At 42.7% G+C, this 17,852-nt stretch overlaps 1 protein-coding gene across 1 annotated transcript in view; it reads left to right on the forward strand.

Annotated features, from left to right (window-relative positions):
• Positions 1-17,852, forward strand: part of LOC308081265 (protein NLRC3-like) — a gene marked incomplete at its 3' end in the record, with an annotated part of 47,533 nt that overhangs the window by 8,568 nt on the left and 21,113 nt on the right. Inside the window, exon 4 of the mRNA XM_080457652.1 lies at positions 3,350-3,433. Coding sequence (XP_080313778.1) covers positions 3,350-3,433 — 84 coding nt within the window. The remainder of the gene's footprint in view (positions 1-3,349; positions 3,434-17,852) is intronic.

Genomic DNA, 17,852 nt, shown 5'->3' on the forward strand with positions numbered 1-17,852 from the left:
ATATTATTACACATTACTGATCCAAGTAATGCTGCTTTACTCATTAAAATGAATGTGATTTGTTGTAGTTTCTGACCGAGATAAAAGTGTTCTCTCTTCTCTGTATCATTGTCTATGAGATAAAAGCGTTCTCTCTTCTCTGTATCATTGTCTATGAGATAAAAGCGTTCTCTCTTCTCTGTATCATTGTCTCCGCCAGGCCGAAAGGCATGGCGAGAGAGTATGTTTTCGCCCCTGTCCGTCCGTCCGTCCGTCCGTCCGTCCTGTCTGTGTGTTACCACCAAATCTCCGGCACCGTTGGCCCGGTCGCTGCGAAACTGTGCACACACACTCCCTGGATGCCAATTCAGAACCTCTGCCTAAAATTTTTCACATGGGCCTGTTATAGCGCCACCAGGAGGCCGATTTGTGCAAAACCCATTTTTTCCCATTACTCCTACAGTTTTTAACCAAACCTCCTGCAAATCGGTACACAGTATCTCTATAGTCATGTGATCAACCCTTATCTGTCCGATTTCCCATATTCCATCCTCATTGGCTAAGGTTACCATCCAAAGTTTGCAGGATTGGTCCGTTTTGAACAAACTGCCTCAAATCATGAACGCAGCTTTCCATTTCCATAAAATTGCACACGCACATTCCCACTAGGCCGAGGAAGAAATGGCACTTAAAACTTTTCACATCAGCCTCATGGTGGCGCTATAACAGGCCGATTTGCATTTTTAACTATAACTGCACCGATCTGCGTGAAACTTTGCACGCCTACTCCCTAGAGGCCAAGGAAAAACATCTGCACTGCATTTTTTACATCTGCTTTTTACAGCGCCACCAGGAGGCCGACTTATGTCAAATACATTTTTGGATATTAATCCTTCAGATTTTATCCAAACATCACGCAAATCGGTACACAGTATCTCTATAGTCATGTGATCAAGACGCATCTGTCCGATATTTCATATTCCATCCTGATTGGCTAAGGTTGCAGGATTGGTCCGTTTTGAACAAAATGTCTCAAATCATGAACGCGGCGTGCGATTTCCGTGAAAATTTGCACGCACATTCCCACTAGGCAGAGGAAGAAATGCCACCCTTTTCACATTGGCCTATTATAGCGCCACCAGGAGGCCACAATAACTTACCTGACCTGGCGGAGACCTGTGCTCCGAGGAGCACTTTTTCTAGTTGTCTATGAGATAAAAGCGTTCTCTCTTCTCTGTATCATTGTCTATGAGATAAAAGCGTTCTCTCTTCTCTGTATCATTGTCTATGAGATAAAAGCGTTCTCTCTTCTCTGTATCATTGTCTATGAGATAAAAGCGTTCTCTCTTCTCTGTATCATTGTCTATGAGCCGGTGCTGTGGTGTGTCTGTCTGAGACTGTGTCCAGCAGTCAGCTGCAGATCTGTGGAGCAGAGCATTTAAACATCAGAGTAGAAGGTTGTCACAAAGAGAAAAAAAATTGAAAGAAACTGATTTTCAAGCTATCAACACTGTGCGATGGTACAGGATATTGGCTTGTAGATCTGTTCTTTTTAAGCATGCGCCATCACGCAAAGTTATGATTCATACTATACAGTATGTGCAGGTCTGTGTTCCTCCGTATGTGGCTCTTTTATTATTGTGAGCGGCAGTGGCTCAGGAGGTAGAGCGGCCGTCTTGGAATCCGAATGTATGCGTGTGCGTGTGCGTATGTGTATGTGTATGTGTATGTGTATGTGTGTGTGTGTGTGTGTGTGTGTGTGTGTGTGTGTGTGTGTGTGTGTGTGTGTGTGCATGTGTGTGAATGTCTGAATGTATGTCTGAATGTGTGTGTGAATAAGTGAATGTGAAGTACATTGTATTGTAAAGTGCTTTGGAGAAAAGCACTTTATAAATGCAGTCCATTTATCATTATTGCTTTTTAGAAGGAATGATAAGTAATTAGTAACATATTACTTATCTAATAGAGTAATATTGCCCAACACCGCACACAGTGTATACAAATGGAACTACTTTAATATCAATACACCTTATATCATGAGATGTTGGTCCTCCACTCACACTTAATGAAATGAAAGACTGTTTATTGTTTTTATAATCTGAAATGTCTAATATTTTGATGTACGTTGTTGGTAAACCATTATTATCATAGTTTAATAATTAATTAGACAGAGGTGACATTCATATTTCTGTTATAGCTGCTGGAACTTGCTTTGACATGAGGGGGAGGCGGGGCCTAGCGTTGACATGAGGGGGAGGCAGGGCCTTGCTTTGACATGGGGGAGGCGGGGCCTTTGAGTTATTTGCAGAGCCCTCTGTAACTAATGTAGTGAGTGTAGGAGTCAGATCATCTGGCTCACAGACGCAACCATTTTTTCGAACAGTGAATAATAGTGGTTATTGTGGTGATTTACAAACATAGGCAGTTTCATTTCATCCATGGTCCTTTTCAATCACTGGAAGGGAAATTGAGGGGAAATGTGAAAGCTAAATAAAAATGTATACATAAAAATGGTACATGCATCTGAGGTGACAGAACACCTCCTACATTTCCTGTAGCGCAGCAGGCAGGCTCTTGAGTCAAGCTCCGGTACAAATGAAGCCCTGAGCATCCAGACGTTATTATAGTTTGTCTCAGATTTTTTACTCATTTCAGTGCCTGGTTATCTTTCCTGCTACTGTACATTTCTCTCAAATAAAATCATTCTAATGTCAAGATAATTACTGGGAGGTAATATCAGGTTTCTTATGTATGTTCTCTTTTCTGACACAATAGTTGTAACAACAGACCAGCATGAAGCTACAGACACTGACCCACCAAATTCAAGATCAACGTCAACAAGTACAAAAGTCTCTACAGCTGAAGGTGAGATGACACTATGAATAGATGTATTCAATAAACCACTTGAACCCCAGAATCCATATTCTAAGGCAAATATTAGCCTAGAATAGCAGTGGCCCTCGCATCTAGAGTTCAGGTTGCTACGAGGCCCTCACATCTAGAGCTCAGGTCACTACGTGGCCCTCACATCTAGAGTTCAGGTCTCTATGAGGCCCTCAGATCTAGAGTTCAGGTCACTACGTGGCCCTCATATCTAGAGTTCAGGTCACTATGTGAGGTGTGAGAACACCTTCTAGATTTACCCGGAACGCAGCACGCAGGTTATGGAGTCGAGCTCCGGCACAAATCAAGCCCTGAGCACCCAGACGTTATTATAGTTTGGTTCAGACGTTTTACTCATTTGAGTGCCTGGTCATCTTTCCTGCTACTGTAAATTGCTAAAACTCAAATAATATCAATCTAATGTCAGGATAATTACTGGGAGGTAATAGCAGATTTCTTATGTCTGTTGTCTTTTCTTACACAATAGTTGTAACATCAGACCAGCATGAAGCTACAGACGCTGACCCACCAAGTTCAACGTCAACAAGTACAAGAGTCTCTACAGCTGAAGGTGAGATGACACTATGAATAGATGTATTCAATAAACCACTTGAACCCCAGAATCCATTTTCTAGGGGAACATTAGCCAAAAATAGCAGCGGCCCTCACATCTAGAGTTCATGTAGCTAGGTGGCCCTCACATCTAGAGTTCAGGCTGCTAAGTGGCCCTCAAATCTAGAGTTCAAGCTGCTACGTGGCCCTCACATCTAGAGTTCAGGCTGCTACGTGGCCCTCAAATCTAGAGTTCAAGCTGCTACACGGCCCTCACATCTAGAGTTCAGGCCTTTATGTAGCCCTCACATCTAGAGTTCAGGTCACTACGTGGCCCTCATATAGAATTCAAGCTGCTGAGTGGCCCTCACATCTAGAGTTCAGGCTGCTACACGGCCCTCACATCTAGAGTTCAGGCCTTTATGTAGCCCTCACATCTAGAGTTCAGGTCACTACGTGGCCCTCATATAGAATTCAAGCTGCTGAGTGGCCCTCACATCTAGAGTTCAAGCTGCTGCGTGGCCCTCATATCTAGAGTTCAGGTTGCTACGTGGCCCTCACATCTAGAGTTCAGTTCACTATCTGGCCCTCACATCTAGAGTCCAGGTCACTACGTGGCCCTCACATCTAGAGTTCAGGTTGCTACGTGGCCCTCACATCTAGAGTTCAGGTCACTGCGTGAGGTGACAGAACACCTCCTAGATTTCCCGGAGCGCAGCAGGCAGGTTCTGGAGTCGAGCTCCGGCACAAATTAAGCCCTGAGCACCTAGAGATAATATAGTTTGTTTCAGACTTTTTACTCATTTGAGTGCCTGGTTATCTTTCCTGCTACTGTAAATTGCTAAAACACAAATAATATCGAATAATGAAAATTGGCTATGATGCCATAATGTCACTGCAGAGGCACAGACGCACCTCCAGTTTTCGCTCCGCGGGTATTAATTCATAATACTGTCGGCTAGGCTACTGTATATTGATCACATGAACACCACACACAATAGCCTAATACATCTTACCATATGATGAGAAAACTAGTTTATGAAAGCTGTGTCCAGAAGATCCATTCCCCATTCCGACAGTGATATATTAATCCAAAATTAACTAATTTAATCAATAAGTAATCAATAAGCTCTGGTCCATAATCGGATAGCAGCGTTCCACTTGTATGCCCTGGATTTCAACATCATCTTTTTACCTCGGTAAACATGAGCAATGTTCAGTAGAAAAGGCTTATAAAATATCCTTTCCAGGTTATTAGTCTATTATTTGCTGGCGGGGTTAAACCTTGTAAACATTACACATTACGTTCAGCTGATCCATCGAGCAATAGTGGGACTCGCTTCCAGACAGATCAGAATGATGTTCAAGTTGTCTGTCAGTGTCAAGGCAATGCGGCCGACATCTGTAAGTTTGGACGAGAAGTTAAAGGAGCATTTCACCCCTGGAAGAAACTGCAATCACTCAATGTTAATAGTATTTGTAGTAGATAACAGTAGAACAATTTAGAATGTGCACCCTATGGCCAGAAAAATAATGAAATATGTGTGTTTGACTAGGATTTGACTGGAACGCTGCAATACTACAATGACCATAATGCTTTGGTGCACTGCACCTCCTTGTGGGGGAGTGGAGGCTGCCTGTGGGCGTGATCTTCAATGACAACACACAACATGTGTGCCAGTGTTCAGTGTTGCCATGTCTGCTTATTATAAGCGGCTTCTTTCTAAAATGTAGTTGATATTTGGGCTTGTATCCTTCCAAATGTTTTGATTGTTGTTTAAACCAGTAGTTCTCAAACATGTTCATGTATTTTTCCACAGACCCCCATCTGAAATTATAATTTGTGCCAAATATGTGTTGTTAAAACGATAAAAAAATACTCCACATTTTGCACTTTTTTCCCCTCAAGATTTTTTGGAAAATAGCAGATCTACAAGCTCACAATGGGTAACATCGCAACGTGTTGTGAGCTTGTAGATCAGCATTTTTCAAATACATAATATCCCATGTCTAGGTTTAAAGTGCTCTTGGCTTAGTTATCTTCTTTTGGGCTTGTTTTCATAGACCTGGTTTCTTATTTCTTTCACAATATCTGGCAACACTGGAAGTCAAAAGCGTCCATCTCATCCTTCATGTTCAAGGATTCGTTAGTGATGTCACATCACTGACAAATCCTTGGTATCTTTAGCCGTTCTACTTCCGTGTAGTAGCGACATAACTGTCGAATCCTTGATATTATGATCCTAGCCTTTCACAGTGTTTGTTTACCGTCGCGTCGCTCCACGTTGTATTTGGATTCTTTCACGCTTGCGCTTATGAAACACTACACAGGATTATTATTTCATGTCAACATTCAAGTACAACTATCAGAAGATAACTCAGGTAAAGTAATGCCTCACTCTGCAAGGGGGGTTGCCCGCTGGCCGCAGCTAATGGGAGTGGCCGAGTGGGGAAAGAAGGTTGAACAAAGTGTTACGGGGGCTGTCTTTGGAGCTGGTCTGACTGAGACGCGCCGAGACATGTAGTGCGGAAAGGAATGAGACCTAGCTCTCGTGACGTAAATAACGTCACGAAGACGCGAAGATTACGCAAAGATTACTAGATATCTAAAAACACAGATTTTACACACAAAAAAAACCAGGATCTTGTTTCTTGAGTCCTAAACTTCATTAAAAGACCGAAAACTGCTTCCAGGGGTGAAATGCTCCTTTAACTCCTGCAGCACCGGTTGCCAGATTTTGTGAGAGAAATAAGCAACCAGGTCTATGAAAATAAGCCCAAAAGAACTGTAAACCATATGCCATATGAGAACTGTAAACCTATATATACTGTATACATTGAAATGATATACTGTATACATTGGAGATAGCCGATCTACAATCCAATCTACAAGCTCACAGCGCTTTGTGATGCGATGCGTTGTGAGCTTGTAGATCTGCTATTTTCAAAACAAATTGAAATAAAATGTGGAATATTTGGAAGATTTTTTAAACATTCTATCAACACAAATCTGGTAAGGGGCTCCAGCTGGCACAAAACATTTTCAGATGGGGGTTATAGGGGTAAATTAGCCTACATATTAACTTGGGGGTCCATGACATAAAAATATTTGAGAACCACTGGTTAAAATAATTGAACAATTGTGAAGCAAGCCCAAATAATGAACTACACTTTAGAAACAAGCCCAAAAAACTGCACCCCACAGCTACCAATATTTACAACCAACTTTACAGAAAAATACGCCCAAATTTGCTTATAATAAGCGGACATGGCAACACTGTTCAGCACGGTGACGTTGAAGTTGGATGCTGTTGGATGCAGCCTTCCAGATTAATCATGTCCTACACCTGGTCATACGCACATCTCAGGGATATACAAACCCCTTTGAGAATTGCAAGTCAGTTTGTGCTTACTGAAAATACGACCTCCTTTATGAACTTCATTTAAGCACAAACTGACTTGCAATTCACAAAGGGGTGTAGATGCCTCAAACGTGCGGATCACAGGTGTATATTATGACGGCTGCCAGCTGGTCGTAAAACGTCAAGCGCGTTCCCGAGAAGTTAATTTGCATTGTTCCACTCCCCTTTTCACACCATAAAAGGCAACAGGAAATGAAAATCCAACTTCAACTTCACCGTACCGAGCAGTGTTGCCATGTCCGCTTATTATAAGGGAATTTGGGCTTATTTTTCTGTGAAGTTGCTTGTTAATATTGGTAGTTGCGGGGTGCAGTTTTTTGGGCTTGTTTCTAAAGTGTAGTTGCTTATTTGGGCTTGCTTCACAATTGTTCAATTCTTTTAACTGGTGATTCTCAAATATTTATGTCATGGACCCCCAAATTAATGTAGGCTAATTTGTCCCTATAACTCCCATCTGAAAATGTTTTGTGCCAGCTGGAGCCCCGTAGTAGATTTCTGTTGTTAGAATGTTTTAGAAATCTTCCAAATATTCCACATTTTATTTCAAGATTTAAAAAATAAATAGCAGATCTACAAGCTCACAACGCGTCGCATCGCGAAGCGTTGTGAGCTTGATGAGACTAAATAAGTTTACAGCTAACGCCACCACCAGATAATAAACTATAAACATGGAAAGGATTATATAAGCCTTTTCTACTGAACATTGCTCACCTTGACCGAGTTAAAAAGATGATGTTGACATCCAGGGCATAGCTACAAGTGGAACGCTGCTATCCGATTATGGACTAGAGCTTATTGATTACTTATTGATTAAATTAGTTCATTTTGGAATAATATATCACTGTCCAACGTCGGAATGGGGAATGGCTCTCCTGGACACAGCTTTCATCCACTAGTTTCCTCATCAGATGGTAAATATTAGGCTATTGTGTGTGGTGTTCATGTGATCAATATACAGTAGCCTACAGTAGGCTATTATAAATGAATACCGTGCAGATACTGGAGGTGCGTCTGAGCCTCTGCAGTGACATTAAGGCATCATAGACTATTTTCATTATTATGGATAAAATAAAAGATTGGCTGAGATGGCACGCTTGGGCGACACTAGCCTCGATCTCCAGGCTTTTGTTTTCGTTCGCGTTTTGCTCAAAAATAAGAGCCTGGACCAGCCTGTTGACGTTCCTGGCATAGGAAGTGTTTCATTTCCCCAACCAACCAGAGTGCAGTGGGCGTCGCTCCAAATGTTGTGAAGTCAGGGCTCTCAATGCTGCACATTGGGGGAGGAGGAGGGGCGCGGGGCGGGGGCTGATGGACAGATCGGTGAATCAATGGGCACGGCTGTGTTTAAGCACAGGCAAGCTAGGCGAATGCCTTTGGGGGGGGGGGGGGGGGGCGCGAAAATAAATGAACCTGTAAAAAAAAAGACAATACAAGTCTACAGGAAAATCAAACTTTTAATTATTAAGAGTAGCCTACGACTCCACGTGTTGTCTTGATTTTTTATACTGAGATAAAAAATATTTATACATGTCGACGCATATTCTGTAGTAACAGACACCCGTGCAACAGAATGTTGCAAGTTCGCTGAGGTTAAACTTGCATGGATAATGGATTACTTTCTTGACTTCCACAACTGGCTTCTGCTGTCTACAGATGTCCAAAGTATTTAGCAGACAAACTAATGTGATACCGAAGCACCTTTTCCTAAAAAGAATGAAGGTAGAGTAAAACCAGCCATGAAAGGTTTTATATTGAATGAATGAAGGTAGAGTAAAACCAGCCATGAAAGGTTTTATATTGAATGAATGAAGGTAGAGTAAAACCAGCCATGAAAGGTTTTATATTAAACTAAACTCTGAATGAAGGTAGAGTAAAACCAGCCTTGAAAGGTTATATATTGAGCTAAACTCTGAATGAAGTTAGAGTAAAACCAGCCATGAAAGGTTTTATATTGAACTAAACTCTGAATGAAGTTAGAGTAAAACCAGCCTTGAAAGGTTTTATATTGAACTAAACTCTGAATGAAGTTAGAGTAAAACCAGCCATGAAAGGTTTTATATTGAACTAGCCATGAAACATGGCTAGTATTGAACCGACTAGTGTCCAGTGGTGTAAAGTAAATGAGTACATTTACTCAAGTACTGTACTTAAGTACAATTTTGAGGTATTTGTACTTCACTTGAGTATTTCCAATACTTTTAATTCTACTCCACTACATCTCAGATCCAAATATTGTACTTTTACTCCACTACAATTATTTTAAAACTTTAGTTACTAGTTACTTTGTAGATTTAGATTATTACAAAACATACATTAACCACTTCAGCCCTATATACAATTTGGCCATTTGAAAATAGCAGATGTACAAGCTCACAACGTGTCGCGATGCGAGATCATGCGACGCATTGTGAGAGATCTGCTATTTTCAAAAGGTTTTTATACATTTGAAAACTTGTGAAATGGGACATTCTGCAATTTGCATAATGAGTATTTGAACGCCGACGCCATTGCTGATAGCAGAACGTTTTCGATTTCACACAAGGAATCAATGACAGTCTGAGACCATATTGGAGTACATTGCAGAGCTCCGTAGGTTAACAGAGCATTGTCAGTTTGGGGAGGGGCTATCGGACGCTCTGAGAGACAGATTTGTGTGTGGGATGCACAATGAAGGCATCCAGAAACGTCTCCTGACTGAAGACAAACTAACACTAGCTCGTGCATCGGAAATAGCCATATCAGTGGAAACGGCAACAAAGGATGCAAGTGAGTTACAAGGCAAACACAATGAAGCAAGATCAGTGCACAAGTTCCAAACAAACCAACGCAATGAGAAAACACAGCCCTGCTTCAGATGTGGAAAAAAGTCACATGACCCTGCAGATTGTTGGTTCAAGGATAAAGACTGCAGGCAGCACAACAAAAGAGGACACATACAGAAAATGTGTAAATCAAGGTACAGTGATAGACAAGGGAAGAGAACAGGAAAGAGCAGCCAAAAGTGCATGAAGTAACAGAGACAGACTCAGAGGATTCAAATGAAGAGAATTTGGCCTGTCTTGATTTATACTCCACAGAAGATGATAACAATGAAGTCATATGGCTGACACCTAAAGTTAATGGAGTGCCATTCAAAATGGAACTGGATACTGGATCTGCACTGTCTATCATATCCTTACAAGACTACAAGGAGCATTTCCCTAAACTGAAACTGAAACACCAGTGTGAGACTGAAAACATACACAGGTGAGCGGATCACTCCACTGGGAAAACTGAAGGTGAAAGTGACATATGAGGGCCAAAGCGGCAACCTTGAGTTGTATGTACTTAAGTATGGAGCCGTGCCATTATTCGGACGACAGTGGTTGAGGCACATCCATCTGAACTGGCATGATATAAAGGCCATGCAAATCGCCACCAAGGAGGAAAATCTGTGTGCAGACGTGCAACTGACACGGATAATGGATAAACATGCTCAAGTGTTCAGAGAGGGCATCGGTACCCTAAGACACATCAAGGCACGGATTGAGCTTGAGAACAATGCAACGCCAACATTTCACAAGGCTCGTCCTGTCCCATATGCCTTACGCCCTAAAGTGGAAGCCGAGCTCCAACAACTAGTGGACCAAGGAATATTATCCAAGGTGGACTGGGCTGAGTGGGCAACGCCTACAGTACCTGTGGGCAAAAAGACAACTGACAAAGTAAGGATTTGAGGGGATTTTAAAGTGACATTGAATCCTGTAATACATGCAGAGCAGTACCCACTCCCACGTATAGATGATATTTTTGCATCTTTGTCACACGGTGAGCGTTTCTCAAAGATTGACCTTGCACAGACCTATCTACAAATGGAAATGGAAGAGTCTTCACGGAAATATTTGACCATAAATACGGGCCTGTACCAGTATATTAGACTAGTGTTTGGCATTACTAGTGCCCCAGCGATTTGGCAGCGGGCCATGGACCAGGTGTTGCAAGGAATACCAAGCACTCAGTGTTACCTAGATGACATTATTGTGACTGGCCCAGATACTACCACTCATTTGGCAAACCTAGAGGCTGTTCTAACAAGGCTGGAGGAGTATGGCCTGAGAGCTAATAAGAAGAAATGTGAGTTCTTCCAAGCCTCCATTGAGTACTGTGGACACAAAATTGACAGACAGGGCCTTCACAAGATCTAATTTCTAGGTTTAATTAACTACTACCATTGCTTCTTGCCAAATCTCTCAACTGTGTTACAGCCACTGAATGCACTGCTGCAAAAGGACACCAAATGGAGGTGGACACAGGAGTGTGCACAGGTGTTCACAGCAGCAAAGCAACTGATAACCTCCAATGAAGTGTTGACACACTATGACCCATGCCTTCCTCTGCGCCTGGCTTGCGATGTGTCACCATATGGCATAGGGGCTGTATTATCACATAGGATGCCTGATGGCTCAGAGAGACCAATTGCTTTTGCTTCTCGGTCCTTAACATCTGCTGAATGCAATTATGCACAAATTGACAGAGAAGCTTTGAGCTTGGTATGGGGTGTGAACAAGTTTAATCAGTACCTCTATGGACAACGTTTCACTTTGATTACTGATCACCAGCCCCTAGTATACATCTTTAGTCCCCGAAAAGGTGTTCCCGCCATGGCAGTGGCACGCATACAGAGATGGGCTTTATGCTTAGGAACGCACACGTACACAATTGAATATAAAAGTACTAAGCTCCATGGAAATGCTGATGGACTGTCCCGGCTTCCACAAGTGAAGTCTGAAAAAGCTACTGATCCTGCTGTAGTGCTACACATGTCACAGATAGAACCCCTGCCTGTTACTAGCGCACAGGTACAAAGAGAGACAAGAAATGACCCTGTCCTAGCTAAGGTCTATGATTTGACAGTGAATGGATGGTCAGCACACAGGGATGCCCAGCTTCTGGAGTACGCCAAACAACATCAAATCTCTGTGTGCCAAGGTTGCATTATGTGGGGGTCCCGCGTTGTTGTACCTCCAAAGCTACGTTCGAGAGTTCTTGCATCATTGCATGAAGGACACCTTGGTGTAGTTAAAATGAAAAGCCTTGCCAGAAGTTATGTATGGTGGCCTGGCATGGATAGCCAAATTGAAGACCTTGCCAAGTCATGTACAGGTTGTCAACAGACCCAGCGACAACCCCAGCCAGCACCTGTCCACACATGGGAATGGCCCTCCACCCCTAGCAACACATACATGTCGATTATGCTGGGCCGTTTTTGGATCACATGTTTTGTATTGTTGTCGACGCCCATTCAAAGTGGCCCGAAATCTTTATAGTTAAGAAAACTACTGCTGCTAAGACAGTAAACCTCCTGCGAATGCTTTTTGCTCGTGCAGGCTTGCCCCTGCAACTGGTGAGTGACAATGCCAGCTTGTTCATGGGGCAGGAGTTTCAATGTTTCCTCAAGAGCAATGGCATTAAACATATCACGTCGACCCCTCACCACCCAGCCACAAATGGGTTGGCAGAACGTTTTATTCAAACTTTCAAACAGTCAATGAAAGCAAGTAGTAAGGAGGAAGTGCTGCAACAGAAGGTAGCCAACTTTCTTCTGGCCAACAGGAACACTGCACATGCCATCACAGGACAGACACCTGCAATGCTGTTCCTAGGAAGACCCTTGAGGTCACGCTTAGATTTGCTAAAACCAGACATTCGCAAACACGTTCAAGAGAAACAGTGTTCTCCCAGTCAGCTGCAAAGGAAGATGAGAACCTTTGACGTTGGACAGAAAGTCCTGGCCAGAGACTATCGCAGTCCCACCCAGAAATAGAAGTCTGGTGAGATACTGTCACAGACAGGACCCTTGTCGGTGTGGAGCCCAACTTGATCTGGCGCCGACACGTCGACCAACTTCTAGATGCATCCACCAGAGAAGTCACCACGGAGCCAGCGAGTTCAGATACTCCTCAGGACGCAGATGACACCTTCATGCCACCAGCTTGTGGCACTGTTCACAATGACACTCAAATTCCAGAGACTGTGGACATTACTCTTCAGAGCGTGGCTGACCCTGTATCCCCAGTATGCCACTACCCGGAAAGAAACCATAGACCCCCTCAGAGTTTTGAGTTATAGTTAACACTGATATGGACAACAAGACCCTGGAACTTTAACACGCACGCGCGCACACACACACACACACACACACACACACACACACACACACACACACACACACACACACACACACACACACACACACACACACACACACACACACACACACACACACACACACATTATTGGGCCCATTGTCAAAGAAAATAAACAAAATCAAAGTCAAGTTTCTGTATTCTGTATCACATTCATAACTGTTTGTTATGGGGCCTTAATTTCTGTTTGGTTGAGATTGGCTTAGAGTACATACAAATTAGAAGGGACGAATTGTTATGTATTTGAGTCTTGGCACTACTGTTATATTGGCAGCTCACTGTTCCTTTAAGAGAGGTTGTTACATCATCATTAGCGGACCGTGTCTGTAGTACAAGCGCGCTGAATAAGTAAACAATGGATAAACTCTCTAACCTTGTTTCAGTCGTTATTATGCTGTTTATGTAAGTGGACAAACATAACAGTGACCACCCCCCCATTTTGCCCTGGTTTGTCACCAGTAAAGCCTGTATTTCTCCGAACATGTACAAATGCTAAATATAAGGTGTTTACCCGCTTGCCCCAAATGTTAGCTAGGTGTTAGTTAGTTTGTGTAATGTATTAATCCATATTTGTCAATAAAGAAGTGTTTTAATCCAGTCTATGGCCGATTCTGTCGAAATTTCCTAATGGGCAGTAGTGAGGGAGCGCATCAGATTTGTCTAGTCGAATCAGTTTGGCGACTAATTGCCAATAGTCGACTCCAACCACCCCCCCCCCTTTCCCGTTTTTTTTTGTTGCGACTTTGGCTTATTAAAAGAGAAAGGTGAAACACCCATTTAAACAGTATGTCTTCTTGACGTGACATAAGGATGTATTTTTTTAATAGATAACTCATCTCATAATTCTCATTCATTATTTAAGGTTTGCATTAAGTTAGTTGACCTTATGAGGCAATCAGAGGCATTTAAGCTAGGGTTTACAGTTGTGGTATCTTTAGGTATGGCCTTGGAGAGGAATAGTGGCTGTAAAATGAGTCAGGCAGTCAGGCAGTGTGTATGTTTAGGGGAGTAATAGTCATCAATCTGCCAAGGAATGTGTAGGGGTGTGTGTGCGTGTGTGTGTGTGTGTGTAGAGGAGTGTGGGTGTGAGTGTATGTGTATGTGTTGAGAGATATGGTATTGTGTGTGTGTGTGTGTGTGTGTGTGTGTGTGTGTGTGTGTGTGTGTGTGTGTGTGTGTGTGTGTGTGTGTGTGTGTGCGAGGGGCCTTGTGTATGTGTGATCTGTATGACTATGTTGTATGCATGTCCTCAGATACTACACAGTACAAAAAAAGAGGCCACAGTGAGCAGTTAGTTACTTACTCTGAAGAGCAAACTTTTATTTCTTTTTGGCACAGTGCTAGTTACTGTACAAAAAACTCCTTAAACTTCAGTTCAGTTCAGTCCAAATTCCAAAACTTAAACGGGTGACACAACTGACTGTCCGCGTGTGGTGTCCGCAACTCGGCATAATAATCAAAGAAAAAAAACGAGGGCAGCCCTACTTTTAAACTTTTAAACATATAACAACAAACTTAGTCCACAATTTACGGCAAATAAGACAGTTTGGTTATCTATATGACAGCCCTATTAACCCAGCTGATTGTCGCTGGCCTCGCTGCACATGTCGTGCGGAGCAACATTAAAGCCTGCCAAAAAAACAAAAAAAAACAATAATCAAATAAGAAGAAGAATACAGTAATAATAATAACAAAACGAAATAATAACCCTAATATAAATAATATAACAAAATAATATTTGGCTAATTAGGATAACAAAATAAAATAAAAATGTAGCCTAGGTAGAAAGTTTAATCAACACTTAGCATACCTAACCTGCCTGATCAAAAGAACAACTTTTTCTTTTTACTGATCTTGTGTCAGCTTGTTCAGTCTTTTCAAGTTGTGTGCGAGGAAAATCAACTTGTCCGCGTTTCCCGGGAGAAGAGCGCTCCTTGTTTTACTGATAATAAAACCTGCCTTGGAGAAGATCCTCTCTGACGGTGTGGAGGTGGATGGGATGCTGTGGATTCTTTTTGCAGCTCTTGACAGCTTTGGGTATCTCTCCTCGTTCTTTTTCCACCATTCCAATGGTCCTGCATTGCTTTTTGTGTAGTCCTTTATATAAGCCTTCAGCTCATTTTCCTCTTCTCCTGGCTGTTCCTCCTCATCATCAACGTCCATCAGCATTGAAACCACCAGGTCCTTCTCTTTCTGTTTTTTTGGGCGGACTGTGGGGGGCTCACGCTGCGGCTGCTCCAGCTCCTCAGGGTCACTGTCACTGTCATGGCTTTCCTCACGGACACGGACAGGCATATCCGCTAGACTCTCAGCTAGATGTTCCACCGCTGAATAAGCCTCCTCCTTTTGCTCATCGGTCAAAAAAGAAAGCTTCTTAAAACGGGGATCAAGAACGGCAGCTTTAATATAAATGCTGCTCGCCAGGAGGGGCTCTTTGAGATTCCATCGTCTGTCAATCTCCTGGGTCAGTGTTGTCTTAAGGGTTTTAATGACCTTGCTACCATCATCACTCACGACGATGTGCCGTTTCTGAATGTTAATGAGCATCGGAACAGTGGCGGACAGCGATGCGTTCATATCCTGCGACAAAAGCTCTGTCAGGGTGATCATTAGCTTGAGAACATTAACTCTGTCCTCTGCTGTTCTCCACTGGGCTGTTGTGAGGTCAAGATCACGATCGGCCCGTTTGCTGACACTTAAATGTAACAGCACAGCAGAAACCGGCCCTCTCTGCTCTATCAAGCTCTCGAGCATCATATAGACTGCATTCCAGCAAGTCGCAACGTCTTGCATAAGTTTATGTTGTGGCACAGTGGGCACACCCTGACCCTCACCCTGGCCATGCTGTTTGTCTGCAAGTGCTGTGGTTTTCCTGGCACTTTTTTTAAAAGTGAGAAACAAGTCGCCTTCCAGCAGCTACAGTGCGAGTGACAGTATCTTGCTGCTTGAGAGCAGTGTTGATGCACAGTTGTAAAGTGTGGCCAGCACAACGCACTCCCCTCACTCCCCCCCATGACGGGTCTTCAGCCAGTTGATCAGTGCATTTAACAATATTTGTTGCATTGTCATGTACAATAGAAACAACCTTATTGCGTGGAATGTTCCAATCAGAAATAATCTCTGTCAGCGTTTCTGCAATATGTTCTGCTGTGTGACTTTCTTCCATTTCTTTTGTTTCTAACACAAAATATTCCAATCCTCTGTAATGAAGTGCACTGTAGCTGTCATATATGCCTCCATTGTCAGTGAAGTCCAAATATCTGTGGTCAAGCTGACTGCTTCACTTCTGTTTATTAATTTGGAAACTTCTTCCCTTGTGGAAGTGTATTTCTCATACACAGCATGCATGACAGTCTCCCTTTTTGGACATGTGTATCCTGGCTCCAGTGTGCGAATTAACTCTTTAAAACCTTCTCCTTCAACAATGTTAATTCATCTCATGTCAAGCGCAACAAAATTGGCAATTTTGTCCGTAATAGCTTTTCTCCTTTTCTCTGAGACTGGTGCCCTAAAATCCAATTTCGTCTGAGTCAACTGTGGGGCCGCAGCCGCTGCACTCGACGTACTGGCACTGTGGCTGAAAGCTGCGGGTGTGCCTAGAAAATACTAAATACAAATAAATCATATAAGCCCCTACATATGACTGATATTCCATAGAAATATTAAAATAATAAGAAAGGATATAGGATATATATCATAATTTATTGGGAAAAACCAAGCAAGTACATGTTAAATCAGTCATTAAGCAGTATTTTTTTTCGACTAGATTCGTCTAAGAGACACGCAGTCGACTCGGACCCCCCGCGACTAATTAGTCGACTATTCGACTAGTCGAGGTCAGGCCTACAATCAATGTAAACAGGAAGTAAACGAGGGGGGGAATGGCGTTCGGTCACAGGCGGGATAAAAACACTTCTTTATTGAAAAATATGGACTAATACATTGTACAAATACTCCAAAAATCGTGCTTTGCCTAGGGCCCATTCTTAAGTTAACACGGCCCTGCCAATGGGAATTTTTCCCCATTGGCAGAATTTTTGAAGATTTTGAACCCGCCCCTCTAGACCAGATATCAGATGCACTAGGGCAGCCGAGGGCGACACTGGCAAATACTCTGAGGGACCTAATAATTCAGCTCTAAATGCAACTGATAGCCTAGAGGGGAAAAAAAGTGGTGGAATCTGCATCATGTCTATACCTATGGTCTATTATGCATCGGCTACAAGCAATACATCGCTTGACATATTTTTGGGTGGTGAAACCGCCCCTATATGTGAGGTTTGGATATTTGCACCCCCCAATCCTGCGCTGTGATTGGCCACCAGTGTACCCCCCTAACCCTGCACCGTGATTGGCCAATCACAGTCTATTCAGGACTGTGATTGGCTAGTGAAACATGTGCATAGCCCTATAAATAGGAATCTACACTTAAAAAAAACACATTTATGTTTTTTTTTAAGTTAGGGGTGTACAATGGTTGGTCCACAATATTACATTTCTTCCATCACTTCTTCCATCACTGTGATGACCACTGTGACCACACCGCCCACTTCACACTGGGTGTGATCATTTTTTATATATATGTGTTGACAAATGTTGGGTACATACTATTTTATTAGAGGTTTGAACACTGTTGTAATTGATTTTGCATGAAGAATAAAGCATTCTAACGACATACGCACAGCTTAGCTCCCTGGTAAGACAGCCTCGGGGCTGACTTGAGAACGGGCAGACCTCACGCTCAAAACACTGACAAAAAAACATTAATGAATCTGACTGCTAGTGTAGGAATTGTCTTAAATGCCGGTACGATCAAAATATAGTCGTAAAT

This window comes from Gymnoscopelus braueri (genome assembly GCF_963280865.1).
Source record: "Gymnoscopelus braueri genome assembly, contig: SCAFFOLD_123, whole genome shotgun sequence".
Taxonomy (NCBI): domain Eukaryota; kingdom Metazoa; phylum Chordata; class Actinopteri; order Myctophiformes; family Myctophidae; genus Gymnoscopelus; species Gymnoscopelus braueri.